Source organism: Ambystoma mexicanum, chromosome 9 (assembly GCF_040938575.1).
Source record: "Ambystoma mexicanum isolate Mex_15411 chromosome 9, UKY_AmexF1_1, whole genome shotgun sequence".
NCBI classification, from domain to species: Eukaryota; Metazoa; Chordata; class Amphibia; order Caudata; family Ambystomatidae; genus Ambystoma; species Ambystoma mexicanum.
Genome location: NC_090931.1, coordinates 808,061,236 through 808,079,957, shown reverse-complemented (window position 1 = coordinate 808,079,957; position 18,722 = coordinate 808,061,236). Strand labels below are relative to the sequence as shown.

Below are 18,722 nucleotides of genomic sequence, written 5' to 3'. Positions count from 1 at the left end.
TCATTTTATGTCTTGGATACAAATAACTTCTGATGACACTAAAAATATTAGTGGAATGTTGCTAAGCACATAGGTTTGTTTTCTTAATCAAGAAAATGTTAATTAGCAAACTCTGCTATTTTTGAAAACTAATGTATGCCTTGCCTTCGGCCTTTTACATCAAAAGAACTCCTTGAGGAGCACAGGGCTACTATGGTGAATCAATTAGAAAGAGCGAATCGCATCTCCTCACTCTAACATCCACAGGTGCAGACACTCGCAGGAAGCTGCACCTTAGTTCACTTGGCTATATAAGCTTAGAGTCCCAGTCAGGCAGTGTTGGTGTTTGGAGAGGAAGCTGTCAGCAGGAGTTTAGAGCAAATGTGAGAGTGAGGAAGAAGTTTGGAGAGGGACTGAAGAGAGGAGGAGGTTGGAGAGGAGAGGTTGAATTATCAGGATAGGGTTGGTGGGAGACATCGGGGGAGGTTGCTTTAAGACATCTGAAGAACATCAGGAGAAAGCGCATGACCCTAGCAGCGTCATGGATAGCAAGGTCAGAAAGGCCTGACAGAGTGCCCTTGGACCAAGGCAGGAAGTAGAGGGCGAGACCCTGATGTGCACGAAAGGTGTTCCCAGTGAATCTAGGCCACGTGACCCAAGATCAATCCACCTGTCAATCACTGCTAATCATTTGGTGCTGTCTTGTTTTCCCGCTCTTTTTCCCTATTTAAGCATCCTTCCAGCCACTTTCCTTTCACAGTTGGCGAGCTGGTGCAAGTGGATCCAAGTCATGTGACCTAAGCCCCACCCACCTGATTAGCCCAGCCCCTTTCTTTCCTTTTTTAAAAGTTAGATCAAAGGGCATCTCTCAGCTGGGCATTTGTAGTGAAAAATGGATGAAGAAAATGGAAATTCCTGTTTGGACCTGGGGCAGGCACAGAAAAGGGCAATTCTTTTCTGGACCTGGGGCAGATGAAAAGAGCAATTCCTGTATGGACCCATTTGGAGCGAAGGACCCAGGATCAAAACCGATGCTCCTCTAACGTCAGGCAAGCTCCCTCGAAAATGTGTTCCTCTGGTCTCTCCCAATCATCATCAACAACATCAAGGACACAGCATTGCAGCAACTCACCGTAGACTCCACCATCAACCACTAGAAGAAAAACGATGCTCACCAACATCTGCCCAGCAATCAACCACACAGCAGATTTCGCCAACCTCATCACCAAACGTGACTTGGACGCCATCTTCATTACTGAGACCTGGATGACATACATCTCCACCCACATCCTACATGTCCTACTCCCCAACAGCTACATAATTCTACAACAAAACAAACAAGATGGGTGGAGGCAAGGTCATCATATCATAGCTAGACACCCAACTGGATGTCGCCAACATGGACTCCTTAAAAAAAAATCCTGACACTTCCCACTCTCACAAATGGACACAGTTCCATTAGAACACATCTACAGAACACCCATGCCTAACACCTTCTTCATTGAAGGATTCACAGGCTTGGTCAATTCCATGTCTCTTAGCATTCCAACATCTTGCTCACAACATCAATATCACAGGACACACAGCAACCAAGTCAATGAAGGAAGATCTACACTGCCTTCTTGACACTCAACCTCACACAAAACACTAAAGACCCAACTCACAGGAAAGTTAATATCCTCAACCTTATCACTCAACCTTCCCACTGCCCAGCCCACCCCCTTTCACAGCTCTCCAATCCCGCTCGTCTGGTTGAACCATCTTGCTATCCCCTTGACAGCAGCCACACTACCCCAGTTACGCACACCCATCGGAAACCCAGCAAACAAGACTTCAGATCATTCAAGAACTTCTCAGTGGAGTCTCGCATTGACGACTTTGCCAACTTTCACCTCACATGGGCCGATCTACCTCAAAAGAACCAGGACTGCATCTTGCTTCTTCAAAAACGAACTACCCTCACAACCAACATCCTGTTATGCTCATGTGAAACAATGCACCCTCAAGCCTAAACCTTCCGTACTCTAGTACACGCAAGAGCTCAACCTCAACAAAAGAACCATCAGAAAACAAGGAAAGAGTTGGGGAAAATTCTGCCATACAACTGATTTTGCCCCGCTCAAGGAACACCGCGATATATGCAGATGACTGATCAACCACAGCCAGGGCCAATTTCTACCAAAACATCATAGCCAAGGTCAACAATGAAAGCAGAACCCTCTTCAAAACGATCAAGCATTGCATCATCAACCCTCTGCCCAACCGTGCCCCACTGCATCGAAAAATCCACTCCCATCAACACTTCCTTCATTAAAAAGGTCAGCATGATGAGCCAGTTCATAGATAATGCCACAACTGACAGCAAACCACACACCATCACTACCTGGACAACCTTGAAGACCCTCAACCTGGATGATCTCACTGCCACCTCTCAAGGCAACATCATACGTGGATGATATCCTCCAAGCTTCTGTATTCAAGACCCTTCCGACTGAAGCTCTCCTCCCTTCACTGGCAATCATCAACAGCTCTCTCACTCAAGGCACCTTCCCCTCGACCATCAAGACCAGACAAATCCTTCAGTTTCTCAAGAAAAGGGCACGGGACTCAAATGACTTCTGGAACTACTGCCCCATCTTCCTTTCCTAGGTAAGATCCTTGAGAAAAGCAGTCGCCACACAACCCTTACAACAGATTGAAGCCAACAACCTCCTTCAGTCCTACCAATCTGGCTTTAGACCCGGATGCAGCACCAAAATGGCTACCATCAAGGTGATCGTCAATGCCCTTAACATCCTCGATGAAGGGCATCCTTGCCTCCTGCTCCTCCTCAACCTCTAAGCATCCTTCAACACAGTAGACCACCAGATACTCCCTGATATTCTACATTGCTGCAGTGGGATCAGCAAGATCATTCACATCTGGTTCAAATCCTACCTTGCCAACCACCACCAATCCACCCAAATGAATTCCTGCAGATCATCAACTGTACCCATCTCCTGCAAGGATCCCTCCTCCCTCCTGTGATCTTTAACCTTTACATGGAAGCACTCAGAACCCTCCTGGCGCCACACAAAATCCACATCCACCAATAGTCAGATGACACACAGCTCTACCCCAAAATCTCTCACATCGAAGACATCCACAGGCTCAAGGCCTGCCTCACATTGATCCAGTCCTGGGTGTCCATGCTGGCTTACCTGAAGCTTAACCCCACCAAGACCAAATTCCGACTGCTGACAAACAACAAAACATCCGGACATCCATAAATGGCTCTCTGCTATGAACCTCGAGGAATTCACACATCAACTGACCATCTACACCAATTCCTGTGGGTTCGACATCTATAGACGCCTCTCCTTCAATCAGTGCATAGCAAGGAAGACAAATGGCCTTTGTTCAATCTCTCCCTCCTACAGAAAATCAGGACCTCCAACCCAGAAAGAACTTTAGAATTACTGTCCAAGTCTTGGTCCACTCCCATCTGTATGGTAGCAATGCCCTTCTGTGAGGCTTTCTAGCAACTATCCCGGCACCCCTGAGATGTGTCCTACATGCTGCAGTAAGACTCAAAGGACTGTGCAAAATTGATCAAAGCACACTGACCCTCATCGAACTGCACTGGCCCCTGCTGCAAGCACACATGTTCAAATCCAGCTGCATCATCTACACGGCTGTTACCCGGAAGGCCTCAAGCTACCTCACTCACAAAATCTGCATCTCCAGAGGCCCACGATCCACCAGAAGGAAATGTACAGACGGGAACTCTGCCAGTGCAGGAATGAAAGAATCAGAAGACTAGCATTCTTGGTCTACGCCCCAGACTATGGAACCGCCTCCCAGTTAACACCAGACTCCCCCCTTTAATTCTATATTTCTGGAAGGCACTCAAGACCCTCCTCTTTAAGGAATGGGTCCTCACTTATACCTAGGCCCACAGACCCTGCTAACCTCCCTCCCTTCCTCCACTCCCTTCCTAACCTCTGACAGTGTGAGCTGCTCCCCCCTCTCCTATCCTGGGTGTTTGAAGATCCCCTGCTGCCTAAGTGTCATGCCTGCGCCATGGGCACACACATTGGCAACCATCATGGACTATTTGTTATTCATTTATCTTCAGAATACTCTTGGAACAACCCCTATTCACACTGGTACTTAATTCCCATTTGCATGACTTTGGTGCCTTCTTATTAACTCAACTAACAACATGTACCACAATGTACCTTGCTACAGCTATCAATTCCTGCCCATTCCCATTCGTCGTCATAGGAACCACAATCCCCAGAAGCCCTAGGGATCTGTGCTGCTTCCACCATCTCAGGACTAGAGAGGGAGGAGGCAGATTGTATTCAGGTGTGCTGCTCCAGGTGCTGCCAATTAGCCTGCCTCAGTACAGGGCAGGGCGGTATTTAAGCAGCTGCCTGCAGGAGCTCTGTCTCTTGCATCAAGAGTCCTCCCAGCCCCTTTTTGCCTTTTGACTCGAATTTGTATGCTGTTCCTGCTGCTGCATTTTCCTGCTTTTGTTCCAGTGCTCTTTCCGGGCTCCCTGCCTTGCAGCCTGTTACACCCTGCTTTCTACAGCCCTAGCATTTTGGGCTCCCTGCCTCACAGCCCTGCTCCTCTGGGCTTTCTGCCTTGCAGCCTGCTACACCCTGCTGCCTACAGCCCTAGCCTTTTGGGCTCCCCGCCTCACAGTCCTGCTCCTCTGGGCTTCCTGCCTTGCAGCCTGCTACACCCTGCTGCCTACAGCCCTAGCCTTTTGGGCTCCCTGCCTCACAGCCCTGCTCCTCTGGGCTTCCTGCCTTGCAGCCTGTTACACTCCGCTGCCTACAGCCATAGCCTTCCGGGCTCCCTGCCTCGCTGCTCTGAGCTCGCTCCTTGCTGCTCTGCTCCGCTGGGCTCCCTCCCTTGCAGTCTGCTACTCTCTTCTGCTTTCAGCCCTGACCCTCTGGTCTCCCTGCCTCTAAACCCTGTTCCTGTGGGTTTGCTCCTTGCTGCCCTACTCCTCTGGGCTCTCTGTCTGCTGCCTACTACAGCTCAGTCCTGCTCCTCTGGACTCTCTGCCTTGCAGCCTAATACAGTCCTCTGCAATCCACTACAGTTTTTCTGTACCTTGTACCATTCGGTACTTTAGCCCTGCTTCCTTGTTTGCAGCCCCCCTCTTTCCTGGCTGCTGCTCCCTTGCTCTCTTCCTTGTTTGCAACCCCTTATTCTTGATCCCGGTCCTCCTCTTCCTTGACTCCTCTGTCCTACCCTTTAGTTTGCCCATTTCTATTGTACTGTTTCTTCCTTCATTCCCTTCTGCTTGATTTCTCTTAGACTTCCTTGTCCCTGGTTATTTCTGTTCTTGTCCCTCTTGTGTCTTATGTTGATCCTTTGTACAGAGCTTGACTGTTGGTTTCCGGCAGGCAACCTCTGCCCCTTCCCTTGTCGCATTTTCTGTTTAACAGACACCCACAGCTGTTGTTCCCAGCCATGAGCAAACAGAGTGGGCCTGTGTAATAGTAATCAGTGCAGAAGGCTGGAGTTTCCAAAGGTCTGTGGAACACTCTTTTTCCATATCTGCATACACCCCAAGAGGGAATACAGTTTGTTTGCATCTTTGCATTTCCTGCCCCTTTCTGTTCACAACTTCAGTTGCCTACTTTTCTTTCTTGATGAGTTTCCTGCTGTGTGTGTACTTATCTGTCACCTAGAATATAAATGGTAGGGCACCTGGCGGGGTCCTGATTTACCCAGGTAGGTAAACATATAATAAACAAAAAAATCAGGATGACGAGATCCAGACCAAGTTCTGTGTGTGTGTGTTTATTCGCATCAACACAGAAAGTTTTTCAAGTAATCAAAACAATTTATTTTACAGATCTTTCGATAAGCACGAAAGGTACAATGTGAACGGACAAGGTTTAGTGATGAGAAGTGATAACACGTATGTGTGTAGACCTCGCAACTGCAGAGGCCAAAACTACACTCAAAAACAGATTTCCCACAGTTGGACAGGGTAACAACCCTAGTAGGCAGGGAAAGGTGTGCTCTTAGACTTGCGTCAGTCCAAGGCATGATTAACACATGGTGCACACAACACAATTTACATGAAACGTACACAGGGGGGGTGGAGTTGTGACACAGGGATCGACACAGGGTGTGTTTCGGCCAAAAAAGAGGCTAGAATTGCGCCTGTCTTTGCGCTGGCCTTCGTCAGGAGATGCACCTATGGCGGTGCTGTCCGTTGTGTCTGTGAATAAAAACATATTGGTGAGGATCTCGGGAGTCAATTTACTAAGTACTAATTGGTATTTAATACGGGCAAAGTGGTGCCAGAGAGGTACACCATGTGGTGTCTCTTGAAAACAGCGTACCTGCTGTTGTGGTAGCCGGAGGCTGTTATGAGGGTCATCCATGAAAAATGCAGGATTGACGGTGCACGAATGGCATTTGTTCTGTCGGCTGTCTCGGTGGACGGGCCGATTCGTCTCAGGGTCCCGTGCAACTGATGTAGGCCGGGATAGGTCCTGAATCTGAGAAAGGACATAAAACGCGGGTAATGAAAACCCGGCTGCGTGTAACGGATACAAACCCATTGGGTGAAGGTGGTCCGAAAAAGGGCTCTGACCCCACTGGTGTGGTGGTGGTACGGTGCTCGGGGCTGCATTAGCACGACACCTGGGTTCTGTGCTCCTGGGAGTGCCGAGTTGAGTGATGGTCGGCTAGGCAACATGACTCAGGTGGCCCTGGGATGACAGAGGTGTTTGTTGTGAATATACATCTGTCCAGGTGAAAGCTATGCCGGGCACGGAATTAATGGGCGTGGGCTGCGTGTCGGTGCCTGGAATGGAAATTATCAGGGAAGAGGAGACTCGCTGTCGCAGGGGTGCGGTAAAGAGCTGGAGTGGGTAGCTTACCGCAGTGAGCTCGCAGGTGCTGCGCTACGTAGTACCAGGACCTCTGAACGCCGTAGTTGTTGTGAGGAAGACAGAGTAGTGGTGCCTTATTGGCTAAACAGGGCCTGACAGGGACCAATCCAAACTGGCGGAGGGCCTGGACGCGGGGGCCAATCGCGAGGGGCTGGTCGAGTGGGTCACGATCGCGTGGTGTAGTGGGAAATGTAGTTCCCTAATGCCACCAAAATGGCGGCATAGCGTGGAGTGATGTAGTGACAGGGAGGTCATGTTCTATAGATGGAAGAAAGGTGTTTGGTTAGAAATGTTTCCATTCGACAGTTATGTTCAGGCCGTTTCGTACTGTGTCCAATTTGTGTACCCATTTTTGCTCGAGTCTAGTGAGAGCCAAATTGATATCGCCACCCCGGCGTTGTGGCTGGAGTTGTTGGACCACCGTCCAGAACAACTGATCGTGGGTGTGTTTTGCCTTGGCGAAATGTTCAACTAGTGGCTTATCTTCGACTTGGTTTTTGATACAGGACCTGTGTTCGTTGATCCTTTGTTTGATTGGTCTGATGGTTTTGCCAATGTAGACCAATTGACAGGGGCACTTGATGGCGTAGATAATGAACCTACTTTCGCAGTTCGTGTGGCTGTTCAATTTCCAAGTGAGATTATTGTGGACAAAAGTTTTGCTGTTTTTGGTGAAGCGACATGCGACACATTGTCCACAGCTGAAGTGTCCCACCACGGGTGGGAGATTCCACAAGGTGGAGGTAGGTCTGTTTGGTTCCAAGTAGGTGTGTACCAGTGTGTCTCTGAGGTTTTTGTTTTTCTTGAAAGCAAATAACGTTTTTTTGGCTAGGCTCCCCTCGTTTTTGATCAGATGCCAATGTTTATTGATGGTGTTCTTTATGAGATTGCTGATTGGGTTGTATGTGGTGACACAGACAACCCTGCTGATGGGATCTTTTTCTCTCTGGGTGAGGCATCAATAAACATTGGTACTTCAGCTGTGGACAATGTGTCGCATGTCGCTTCACCAAAAACAGCAAAACTTTTGTCCACAATAATCTCACTTGGAAATTGAACAGCCACACGAACTGCGAAAGTAGGTTCATTATCTACGCCATCAAGTGCCCCTGTCAATTGGTCTACATTGGCAAAACCATCAGACCAATCAAACAAAGGATCAACGAACACAGGTCCTGTATCAAAAACCAAGTCGAAGATAAGCCACTAGTTGAACATTTCGCCAAGGCAAAACACACCCACGATCAGTTGTTCTCGACGGTGGTCCAACAACTCCAGCCACAACGCCGGGGTGGCGATATCAATTTGGCTCTCACTAGACTCGAGCAAAAATGGGTACACAAATTGGACACAGTACGAAACGGCCTGAACATAACTGTCGAATGGAAACATTTCTAACCAAACACCTTTCTTCCATCTATAGAACATGACCTCCCTGTCACTACATCACTCCACGCTATGCCGCCATTTTGGTGGCATTAGGGAACTACATTTCCCACTACACCACGCGATCGTGACCCACTCGACCAGCCCCTCGCGATTGGCCCCCGCGTCCAGGCCCTCCGCCAGTTTGGATTGGTCCCTGTCAGGCCCTGTTTAGCCAATAAGGCACCACTACTCTGTCTTCCTCACAACAACTACGGCGTTCAGAGGTCCTGGTACTACGTAGCGCAGCACCTGCGAGCTCACTGCGGTAAGCTACCCACTCCAGCTCTTTACCGCACCCCTGCGACAGCGAGTCTCCTCTTCCCTGATAATTTCCATTCCAGGCACCGACACGCAGCCCACGCCCATTAATTCCGTGCCCGGCATAGCTTTCACCTGGACAGATGTATATTCACAACAAACACCTCTGTCATCCCAGGGCCACCTGAGTCATGTTGCCTAGCCGACCATCACTCAACTCGGCACTCCCAGGAGCACAGAACCCAGGTGTCTTGCTAATGCAGCCCCGAGCACCGTACCACCACCACACCAGTGGGGTCAGAGCCCTTTTTCGGACCACCTTCACCCAATGGGTTTGTATCCGTTACACGCAGCCGGGTTTTCATTACCCGCGTTTTATGTCCTTTCTCAGATTCAGGACCTATCCCGGCCTACATCAGTTGCACGGGACCCTGAGACGAATCGGCCCGTCCACCGAGACAGCCGACAGAACAAATGCCATTCGTGCACCGTCAATCCTGCATTTTTCATGGATGACCCTCATAACAGCCTCCGGCTACCACAACAGCAGGTACGCTGTTTTCAAGAGACACCACATGGTGTACCTCTCTGGCACCACTTTGCCCGTATTAAATACCAATTAGTACTTAGTAAATTGACTCCCGAGATCCTCACCAATATGTTTTTATTCACAGACACAACGGACAGCACCGCCATAGGTGCATCTCCTGACGAAGGCCAGCGCAAAGACAGGCGCAATTCTAGCCTCTTTTTTGGCCGAAACACACCCTGTGTCGATCCCTGTGTCACAACTCCACCCCCCCTGTGTACGTTTCATGTAAATTGTGTTGTGTGCACCATGTGTTAATCATGCCTTGGACTGACGCAAGTCTAAGAGCACACCTTTCCCTGCCTACTAGGGTTGTTACCCTGTCCAACTGTGGGAAATCTGTTTTTGAGTGTAGTTTTGGCCTCTGCAGTTGCGAGGTCTACACACATACGTGTTATCACTTCTCATCACTAAACCTTGTCCGTTCACATTGTACCTTTCGTGCTTATCGAAAGATCTGTAAAATAAATTGTTTTGATTACTTGAAAAACTTTCTGTGTTGATGCGAATAAACACACACACACAGAATTTGGTCTGGATCACGTCATCCTGATTTATTTGTTTATTATATGCTTATCTGTCACCTTACATCAGCACAGCCACCCAAACCCTACCTGGGGGCCCTGTGCCACTCTTGACAGAGTGCCATCCTTGACACTAAGTGCTTACCCACTTTCCCTGTTAACTCTCTGCTCCCTTGTATCTCTGCTTCCTTCAGTGCTTCCGCTCTCTGAATTGTAAAGCACTCTGTTGCTTACCAAAGCTATGTCTGTGCTAATCAAATATCCTAATAATAATAAAAGCCTAGTGAGGGAAGAAAAACAAGCATGTGGTATGGTATCAAGGAGGGGCAGAAACAACCAGAGCAGAAGTAAACAGGTGGTGAAGAGGGAAGACAGGAACCTAATAGAGGGAAGTGTCATAGCCCTATGAAGCCGCTTGTGATAACTGGGGAAGTCCAACCCAGCTGGGTCTGTTTTCGACACTAAAGAGAAACTCTACTTCTGCCTACAACTCATTGAGGAGACTGAAAATAAAAGGTGCATCGAATTTGATTGAATCCCATCCACATCAGAAACACCCAGGAAGAAGAGTGACCTTAAAGCAGAGTGACAGGGAAGTACTTCGAACCTTGAAGACTTTATATGGCAACCCTGACGCTGTTCAAACTAACACCTGACCCTTTTTTGTTTTTTCTGTCCCAGAAGAGGACCTTTGTGTGGTAAACAAAATCTGTTTTAACCTCAGAAATCTGCTCAGCCTCTTTGTGCACCCCACTCGGCTATATAATAAATAGTAGAGCTTGAGGTGCTAGGACTGGGCTGAGGGAATGCAATACCCACAGCAATTCTGCTTCATTACCATTCAGGATGAAAATCAATGAGTGGATCGTCACAAACAAGGGACTTGTGGAGGATAAAGGAGCATATGGTCTCCTTACGCTGGCAATACCTGAACTAGTTCTTTCACTTGGGAATACCTAGAAATAATGTATTTCCACTTTCTGACAATAGCAGCAACAATTCTCTTATTGCAATATGTATGTTTTAAATATACTTTCGAATGCCCCTTGCATAACAAATAAATACAAGTGTGTTTTCTTTACTACTAGTTGCTCCCAGTCCTACGCACCGGGCACTGCGCTTGCTCTGGAGCAAAAAATATAGTACCATCACTGGACAACGCCTAAAACCGCAGATTATCCAGACTAATATCTGTGAAGGCCTGGCGCAGTGATTGGTGTACCTATATTGAGCATCAGATTCATCTTTTCAAAGGAGCCAAGATGAATGTGAACCGCTACTAGCAGTAGCTCCAGACTTACACTTCAGGGACAGCCCAGCAGGTACTTCGAACCAGAACGCATGATGAACTGCAAGAGCACAATTGTGACCGTGGAGTATGCTAGGATGCCAAAGGGGGTGGGGGATTCACATGTGTGACTACCACTGGTACGAAAAGGGAGATGACATGCCGGGCTATCATCTGCAAACCAGGCAGTGGAGGTGCCAAGGAACATGCACTGGTTACTGCAATATAGCACGGAACCCATGAGCGGGAAATGGAGGAAAAACGCAAACCACACAAAAAGATTGCAGAGAAATGTCGATTCTGTGTGTTCCTAAAACACATATTTTATCCTAAACTTTGAGGCGGATGAGTCAGATGCTGCCACCCTGACCTCAAGGTTTCACGGCTGGCAGAGCGAAGTAGCCAAGCCAGTTTAAGCAGCAGTGGAAAAACGAAAAACAAGTGCGGTTCATAGGCATCTGAAATATATTTCCCTAAACACAAGGACCACATGTGTGTCGTATGCGGCACTAATGACAGGGAAGGCTGGTACTGATTGTGGGGTTTAGGAGTTGTGGCCGACGCATGTCTAGGGCAAAAAAGGAACAGAAATGGAGATAGACAAAACAATGGCAAGGAAGCCCACCAGGAAATAAAGCAGTGGTGACAGTAAGTGAAAATAAAATGCAACTTCCCGGCTTAGAGCACCTTCCAGATGTCTCCAGATGAGAGCCAAAATGACACCGCTCAATACTCCTGAAGCACAATACAGACATAAAGAAGGAGGACAGTATTTTGCATAGTGTATAATACTTGGATTGATTTCGAAGCACTACCACAAATTGGGAGAAAAAAGGAAGTGCAGCACAGGGAGACAATAGGATATGCATAGGAACACAGATTTTGATCAAGTGGGGAAGCCAGGAATGGAATTCATTGTGGCCTCCTAGTTCCACAGCTGATAAGGGAGCGAATACAATACATTGCCCTGAAGCATCCAGCTAATAATGGGGCATATCATCTCACTTGAAAAATATGGGATCAAAGTTATCATCTGCCGTTTCAAACCCGAAATGGGTCTGTTTTTAATCAATATATTAATTATTCGCGGCAGACTGCTAAAGTATCAATCCAAAAATATCCATGGAATGGTTGTCATACAGTGGGGCAATTGCTTTTGGACAAAATTGCAAACACAAGGGAAGCAATTAAATTGTTTGAGATTTCTGATTGTAATCCACAAGTGTCTGCCCAGAGTTCCCAGTGTAACCTCTTGTGGGGGTGGGAGGGATCCTGGCAGCAAAGGAAGAAAGATCACAAGAGCGAAAACGGTTGACATGTTTTTGACCTTCAGATTAAAGAGGCTATCTAAGACTACTTCAGCCTCCATGAACCTCATTCCAGAAGTCCAGAATGGCTACTAGTTGAGCAGGGTAACCTTTCTTGGGCCCCAATCATACAATCATCTGTGTTTTGTGCAACTGCCCTATGGTACTAAAAATCCATTGAAATGGCAGACAGTATACTTAACAAATTCAGTGTAATCTAACATAAGATAAGATGGTTGAAATAAATAGCTTCTTGTCCATACTATAAAAACCCACTTAATTTGAGTCTGAACGCAGGTAGTCGCAGAGTATGATAGGTAGTGGACATGTGTCCATTAGTTGACCCAAGAACATCTGGACAACAATAAGATAGTTCAACCCCGAAAATCGGGTTTCAAGATCAAGCGTGGGATGAATGCTGCCTTCGTTTAAGCTAAAGCAAGACATTGTTAAGGACACTTGTGTTCTTGCTAGATCAAGCCATGTTGTTGATACTGTGGACCATGAGCACCCATTGTCCTCTGCTTGACATCTACAGAAAGAGTAAGGGGAACAGCACTCGCATAGATTTAGTCTTTCCTCGCAGAGCCAGAAAAATTGGCAGAATTAGATAACTACAAGTGATTTTGAGTTTTTAATTTCAAATGTTTTTGTCAAGAGCACATCCTCCTTGAGGGGAGAAACCGGGCAGACTGAACTACATCTCAGCAGTGATTTTGTGGGAATTTGCAGCACTATTTAGTGATTGAAGGTAAAATCGGTTATTGTTTAGATTGTTTTTCTAAATGACAGGAAGGAGTCCTTCGTTCTAAGATCAATGGAAAGTGAATTGCACAGAGTGGGGACCCAGGTGTGAGAAATGCTTGTCGCATCTGAACAAAATGGAAGTAGGTAAAGCTGTTGATCAGTTTGTGCGTGCTGGGTGGCAGAATAAAGGTTGTGCTGCAAGTTGTCGGAGCAACTCATTTTAGACATCTCAAAACAAGACAAAGGCCCTGATTCATTGAGCGTTTTCCAATGTGGGTGTGCCATTATAAAACGCTTCAGTGAATTAGGCCTTACAGATTTTAAAAATAATTCTCTGTTGTACCGGCAAACAATGAAGGCCCCTCCAATGTTGTGAAATGGGTGTGAAATTTGCAGCATAGAACAAAAGTGGTGCTAATTTCCTCAAGAGTCTTCCCTGTCCCCCATGACCCTGCTTATCCATCTTATTATACAAAAAAGACGACCTTCAACCCTACACTTATGACACAGCTCTATCTGTCCGCATTGGGAGAGAAAGATGCAAACAAGACATTAACAAACTCTCTAGACAAAAAGAAGGCATTAATGCAGAATAGTTAGAAACAAGTTGAGACAGATCAAAAGACAGGTAATAATTTTGGGGAGATGAAAAGATTAAGTGCCTCTTGACATACAGGTAAAGCAGGGAGGTAAAGAACTGTTTCTTTAACAGCTGAAAGATGAGAAGGATACACCCTTTCATTCCCAAGAAAAAAATGTCAGATAATGGTGGCAACAGATATTAACGCACAGATTAATAACAGCCCTCTGTGGAAGCATCTCTACGTGCCTATTTTCAAAACGTCAGACAATTCCAACCGCCACCATACATTCAGCCATGTGATGTTAATAATAGATGACATATACGAGGCTAGAAGGAATCGCGACAGACTTCATGTAAACAAAACCATTTTTCAAATGCCACAAGAGTCTTTAAATGCCAGAACACAAAGCACCTACATGCCTCTCAGAAATCTGTGAGACTACTTCAATCAACCAAGAAAAAGCTGCTGAAAATACCTTCAGTTAAACATGTCAAAAGTGGTGACTAGGAATTTTCAATTTAGGGAGCACAGGCAGGCATGTAACAAACTCCAGACTTAACTTTACCTTCTCTGACATTATCAATAGGGCGAGTGGAGCAACCAATCAGGTTGCTCGGATTGTGGGCTGAATCTACCGATACAAGCCTGCATACCAAACAACCCGACGGCTGCTTCCCCCACCCCACCATTTTCCCCCACCCTCCCTTCCTTTCGATTTTCTTATGCCTCCCAACCCCAGCCTCACACACCCGATTTCGTCAGCAGCGGCGGCGGCGCCCCGCTGCGGGTGCCGCTGCGTCTTCCTTCTGGCTGCCATGGAAATGGAAGAGGGGCTCAGCTTGGAGCCCTGTCGTCTTCCAGCTGTGTGGCAGGCATCTTGAGTCAGTTTGCTGTATGAATGAACGGGAAGCCGCGAGGCAACAAACATTGATCTCAGCACCCTGGGTTACCGGATTGGCAACCTGGGGTGCTAAAAGCGATAACCAACCGTTCCACGGGCTGTAACAGGTGGTAACGGGGACCCTCTGGCCTTTAACTCTGGGCGCAGGCCGTTACCACCAGTTCAAACCCATGGAACGGGTGGTTATTACTTAATTAGTACTCTGGAAAAGGGCGCTAGCCAATCAGGAAGCTCAGTACGAGGGCTGTATTCTCTAGTACAAGCCCGCATTCCGACTAGCTTGGGAATGGGCAGTGAGCTAAAACGTGGTTGTAGACCCTCCTGAGTGGAAGAAATCACATAGAACACGGCATTTGACCCATGTTCGTTCTCAATAGAGGGGCTCTCACACTCCTTCACAACTCTTACAAAACAAAGCTCTCCATGCAGCCGCGGGACTCAAGCACTCTGGTTATATCTCGGCCACCAGACGTAATGTACACTGGCTTCCCATCAAAACCTGCACTGAATTTAAGATCTTGTCCTTCTCACACATGTATAAACAAAGAGCACCCACTCTACCTCAATGACTGCGTAGTCCTGAAACGCCATGTCCACCACCTACGATCTTCCACCAGTCTTTCCACACCCCCATACTCAGTTGCAAAAGAGTGCGAGGCGCTAGCTTCCTTGTTACGGCTCCTTACCTCTGGAACTTCCTTCCCCCTGACATCAGAAATGAACACTTGTATACAATTTTCAGGAAGCATGTCAAAACTTGGTTATTTAACAACAAATACGACTAACCCTGTCTAACACCGTTTGTCACATACCTGTATTATTTTTACTGTATAAATGCTGTGATACCTGCGGGCCTGGGCATTACATAAATGTCATAAATAAACTAAAATAAAATTTAAAAAACAGATCCAGAGACTTCGTTCGAAGCCCTCCTTGGTCTCTGGGATGTTATTGCCCAGGAGAGCCCAGCTCCTTAAATACATGTTTCACCCCTCAATGTTCCCTCATAATCTTTGCTTTTTATTTTACTCTTCCAGGCCAGCAGCAAATGAAAGTTGAGCACTTACAGATAACTTGGTTTGTTATGGTGCTATACAAATGTGCACACTCAACCACACATCATTTGGAGCACAAACTTAAAGCTAAGCACAACAAAATATGTTCAGTGATTATCATTATTATTGGCCAACCTGTCAGGCCATATCGTCTTGATGGACCTCCTCCCACGTCGGGCCTTATTGCCTCCACATCAACTGTATCCTTCCTAAACCATCCAAGGTCCTTTCGTTTCTGAGCCAGACCTCGCTCTTCTGGCTCGTCAGCCTTCCCAAACAGAAAGAAACTGCATCCTGGAACCAGGGCGGCCAAGTCCTGCGATATCCCTGGAAGACCAAAGACAAAAGCTGACACTCCACTTTTAGTAGATGACATTGAAGCATGTAGTAGATGACATTGAAGCATGTGCAACATGTACGACTTGTAAACATAGGTTTAGGGTCATTTCAACCAATGAGGCACTGATATTTAGCTAATGTAAGCCTTTAGTAAGTTCAAGGCACTACTACACTTCAGCTTACTGGAGCTGGCAGATTCCTTGAAAACACTTACTATCTTGCGTGACTGAGACCTAGTTGACAGTCTCAGAGAGGTCAGTGATGGACTGAAGATGAAATGTACACAAACCTATCCTTACCCTACAGCACAAATGACACCTCATACTGCCCCCCACACCATTTGAAATGCTCCACACGCCAAAACCTTCCCTACACATCTCACTCCTACTGATCACCGCTCCACCACTGCCTCCAACGTGGATTGGCCATGAAGTAGGTGCTTCTACTTAAAGGATCACTATAAATGGACTTTTAAATGGACAAGGGAGGATCTTAAATGGGCCATATCAAAAATTTCGTACTCCAAATCAGCCGGCCCAGATGATCTACCTCCCTGTTTATACAAAACTGACCCGGAGTTCTGCGCGGGAATTTTGAAAACCAAATTTGACGCAATAATTAGCTCAGGTAAAATTCCCTGCTCTTGGACGCGGGCCAACATTGTCCCCTTATTTAAAAAGGGCGATCCTTTGCTTCCTCAGAACTACAGACCAATTTCATTGATCGATACCGATGCGAAATTGTTTGCCATACTTTTGTTGCATGACTTAGAAAAGTTTATTGAAGAAAATAACCTTCTTTCAAAATTTCAAACTGGTTTTAGGGGGGGGCGCTGTTGCGCTCAGCGAAGATGGCCGCCTGATTTTCGGCTCCGTTCTGTGAGGCACCTTCTCGTCGGAATTCTCCTGTCTGCCCCTGCACCACGACCATCCGACACTCCAGAGGGGCTGCTGGGGAGTCCGGGCACCCGCAGTCCAACCGCCGCCCACGGTGCCGCTCCTGCTGCGGAGATACGACCCGCCGTGGGCTGAGCGGGAGCGGGTGCCTCCCTGACCCCGCACTCGGATCCATGGGATCGCGCTGGAGTCCCGCGGCTTGAGGCCTGCTGAGGGGGAGGGGCGCTTCACTCGGTTGCGCGCTCGCCCTCCCCCACTTGCTACGAGGGCGGCTGGCCCGGTTTTCTGAATCCTGTGGACACCTGGTCCGGACTCCAGAGCACTCCGCTGCCCCATCCTGGACGGCATGCTGCCGTACTTCCATCGTGGGCTGGGCGGAGGCGGGTGCTCCCCCGGCCCCGCTCCTGACTTCGGGGGACCGCACCGGTGACAAGCGGCTTGCGGCCTACTGTGGGGGCTGGGCGCTCTGATTGCTCTGTGCGGTCGCTCCCCCCCGCCGGCTACGGGCACCGCTGGCCTCATCCTCTACACCAAGGTGCCCCCCTACTCCGGACTCCAGAGCGCTTCGCTCCGCTGCCTCATCCTGGGGGGCGTGCTGCACACCATTTGGACTCTGGTGTTCCTGCTCCGGGCGGTGAGTTGCCCCCTTCCCCCGGCCCCACGACTCTTATACCTCAGGGGCCACGGGTATCTCTCGTGCCCCCTGGCACGAGGTGAGTGCACCCCGGGCCCGCTCCATTTCAACTGTGCCGCACCATAAACGTTTCTTCCCGGATCCGTGGCCTGCGGAGACAGATCTCGCCGACCTGATAATCTATCTCTGAGACACTCCGTGGAGTTTACCCTTGCCAAGCCCCTTTCGGCTGCTTTTCCTCCCGCACCGGAGTGCGCTGTGGTCACCAACCACCAACGTTCCAAGTGCCACTGCTCCTGGGCCCTAGTTGCCCTTGATTCCCTCCTTCCACTGACCGCCTTACTGCCTCTCACAGTGGCATTCCTCTCCAGTGGTTTCTCCCCCAGCCACCAACCCCCCCTCAAGCCTTCAGGAGGTGGTACGCGGCACGCTTATCTACACGGAGACATCATCAACGGTTTCCCACCGAACCTCCCGACTGGTGGGCCTAATCTCCAAGGGGGTTCTGGGGGCCCTTCACTCGCCTTCAGTGATCTGCACCGTGCACCACCCGCCTCACTGCATTGTATTGTGGTGGTCTCCTACACCACATTAACACCCGCGACTCCGGCTACTACTGCCTCTACTACTGTTCAATACCACGCGGACCCTGACCACCCCTACAGACTTTCCGGTGAGGTGTTCGGGTCCGCCCGGAGATCATCGGCTCCCTCGTGCCCCGGCGGGGCCCCCCATCGGAGACGCCATACCCCTTCCTTCCTGGTGCTCTGCTCGGGCCTCCCGTTCACACGTCTCCCTGACGATCCTGGCGTCTCCCGTTGTGGCCCTGCCCTCTCTCTTCTGTACTTAAGTTTCCCCCCTACCGGCAACATGTCAACACGAACCGGCAAGAAACAATCCTCGATCAATATTTTCACGAAACCCTCGGGGACCCCCGGAGCTGAGGCGTCATCACTGGAACCTTCCCCCTCACCGGTACTGGAACCATCCGACTCCCAGAAGATGATGGAGTTTATCCAAGAGGGGTTCACCACAATTCATAGTAAACTCGATGACATGAACGGCACGATTTCATCCATCAAAGCACACATGGAGAGGACTGATAGTCGTGTTGCCGAGATCGAGACACGAGTGGGCACCGCCGAGGACGGTCTGGGTTCCCTCCGTGCGGAGGTCTCCACGCTATCTGCCCGCGTTACGGAGGTAGAGAAGAAGAACGAGGACCTCGAATCCCGCTCGAGGCGCAACAACCTCCGCATAATCGGGGTGCCAGAGGATGATA

The 18,722-nt window shown here is 48.5% G+C and overlaps 1 protein-coding gene across 4 annotated transcripts in view; it reads right to left on the bottom strand.

The window, feature by feature from the left end:
* Window positions 1–18,722, bottom strand: part of FTCDNL1 (formiminotransferase cyclodeaminase N-terminal like) — a 286,417-nt gene that overhangs the window by 88,377 nt on the left and 179,318 nt on the right. For 2 of the 4 annotated variants that reach the window (XM_069615800.1, XM_069615802.1), the window contains one exon: window positions 15,707–15,919. In XM_069615800.1, the coding sequence (XP_069471901.1) occupies window positions 15,707–15,919 (213 nt within the window). Of the gene's footprint in view, window positions 1–15,706; window positions 15,920–18,722 lie in introns of those variants that run through there. The other 2 variants (XM_069615801.1, XR_011274691.1) reach the window with 2 other exon arrangements.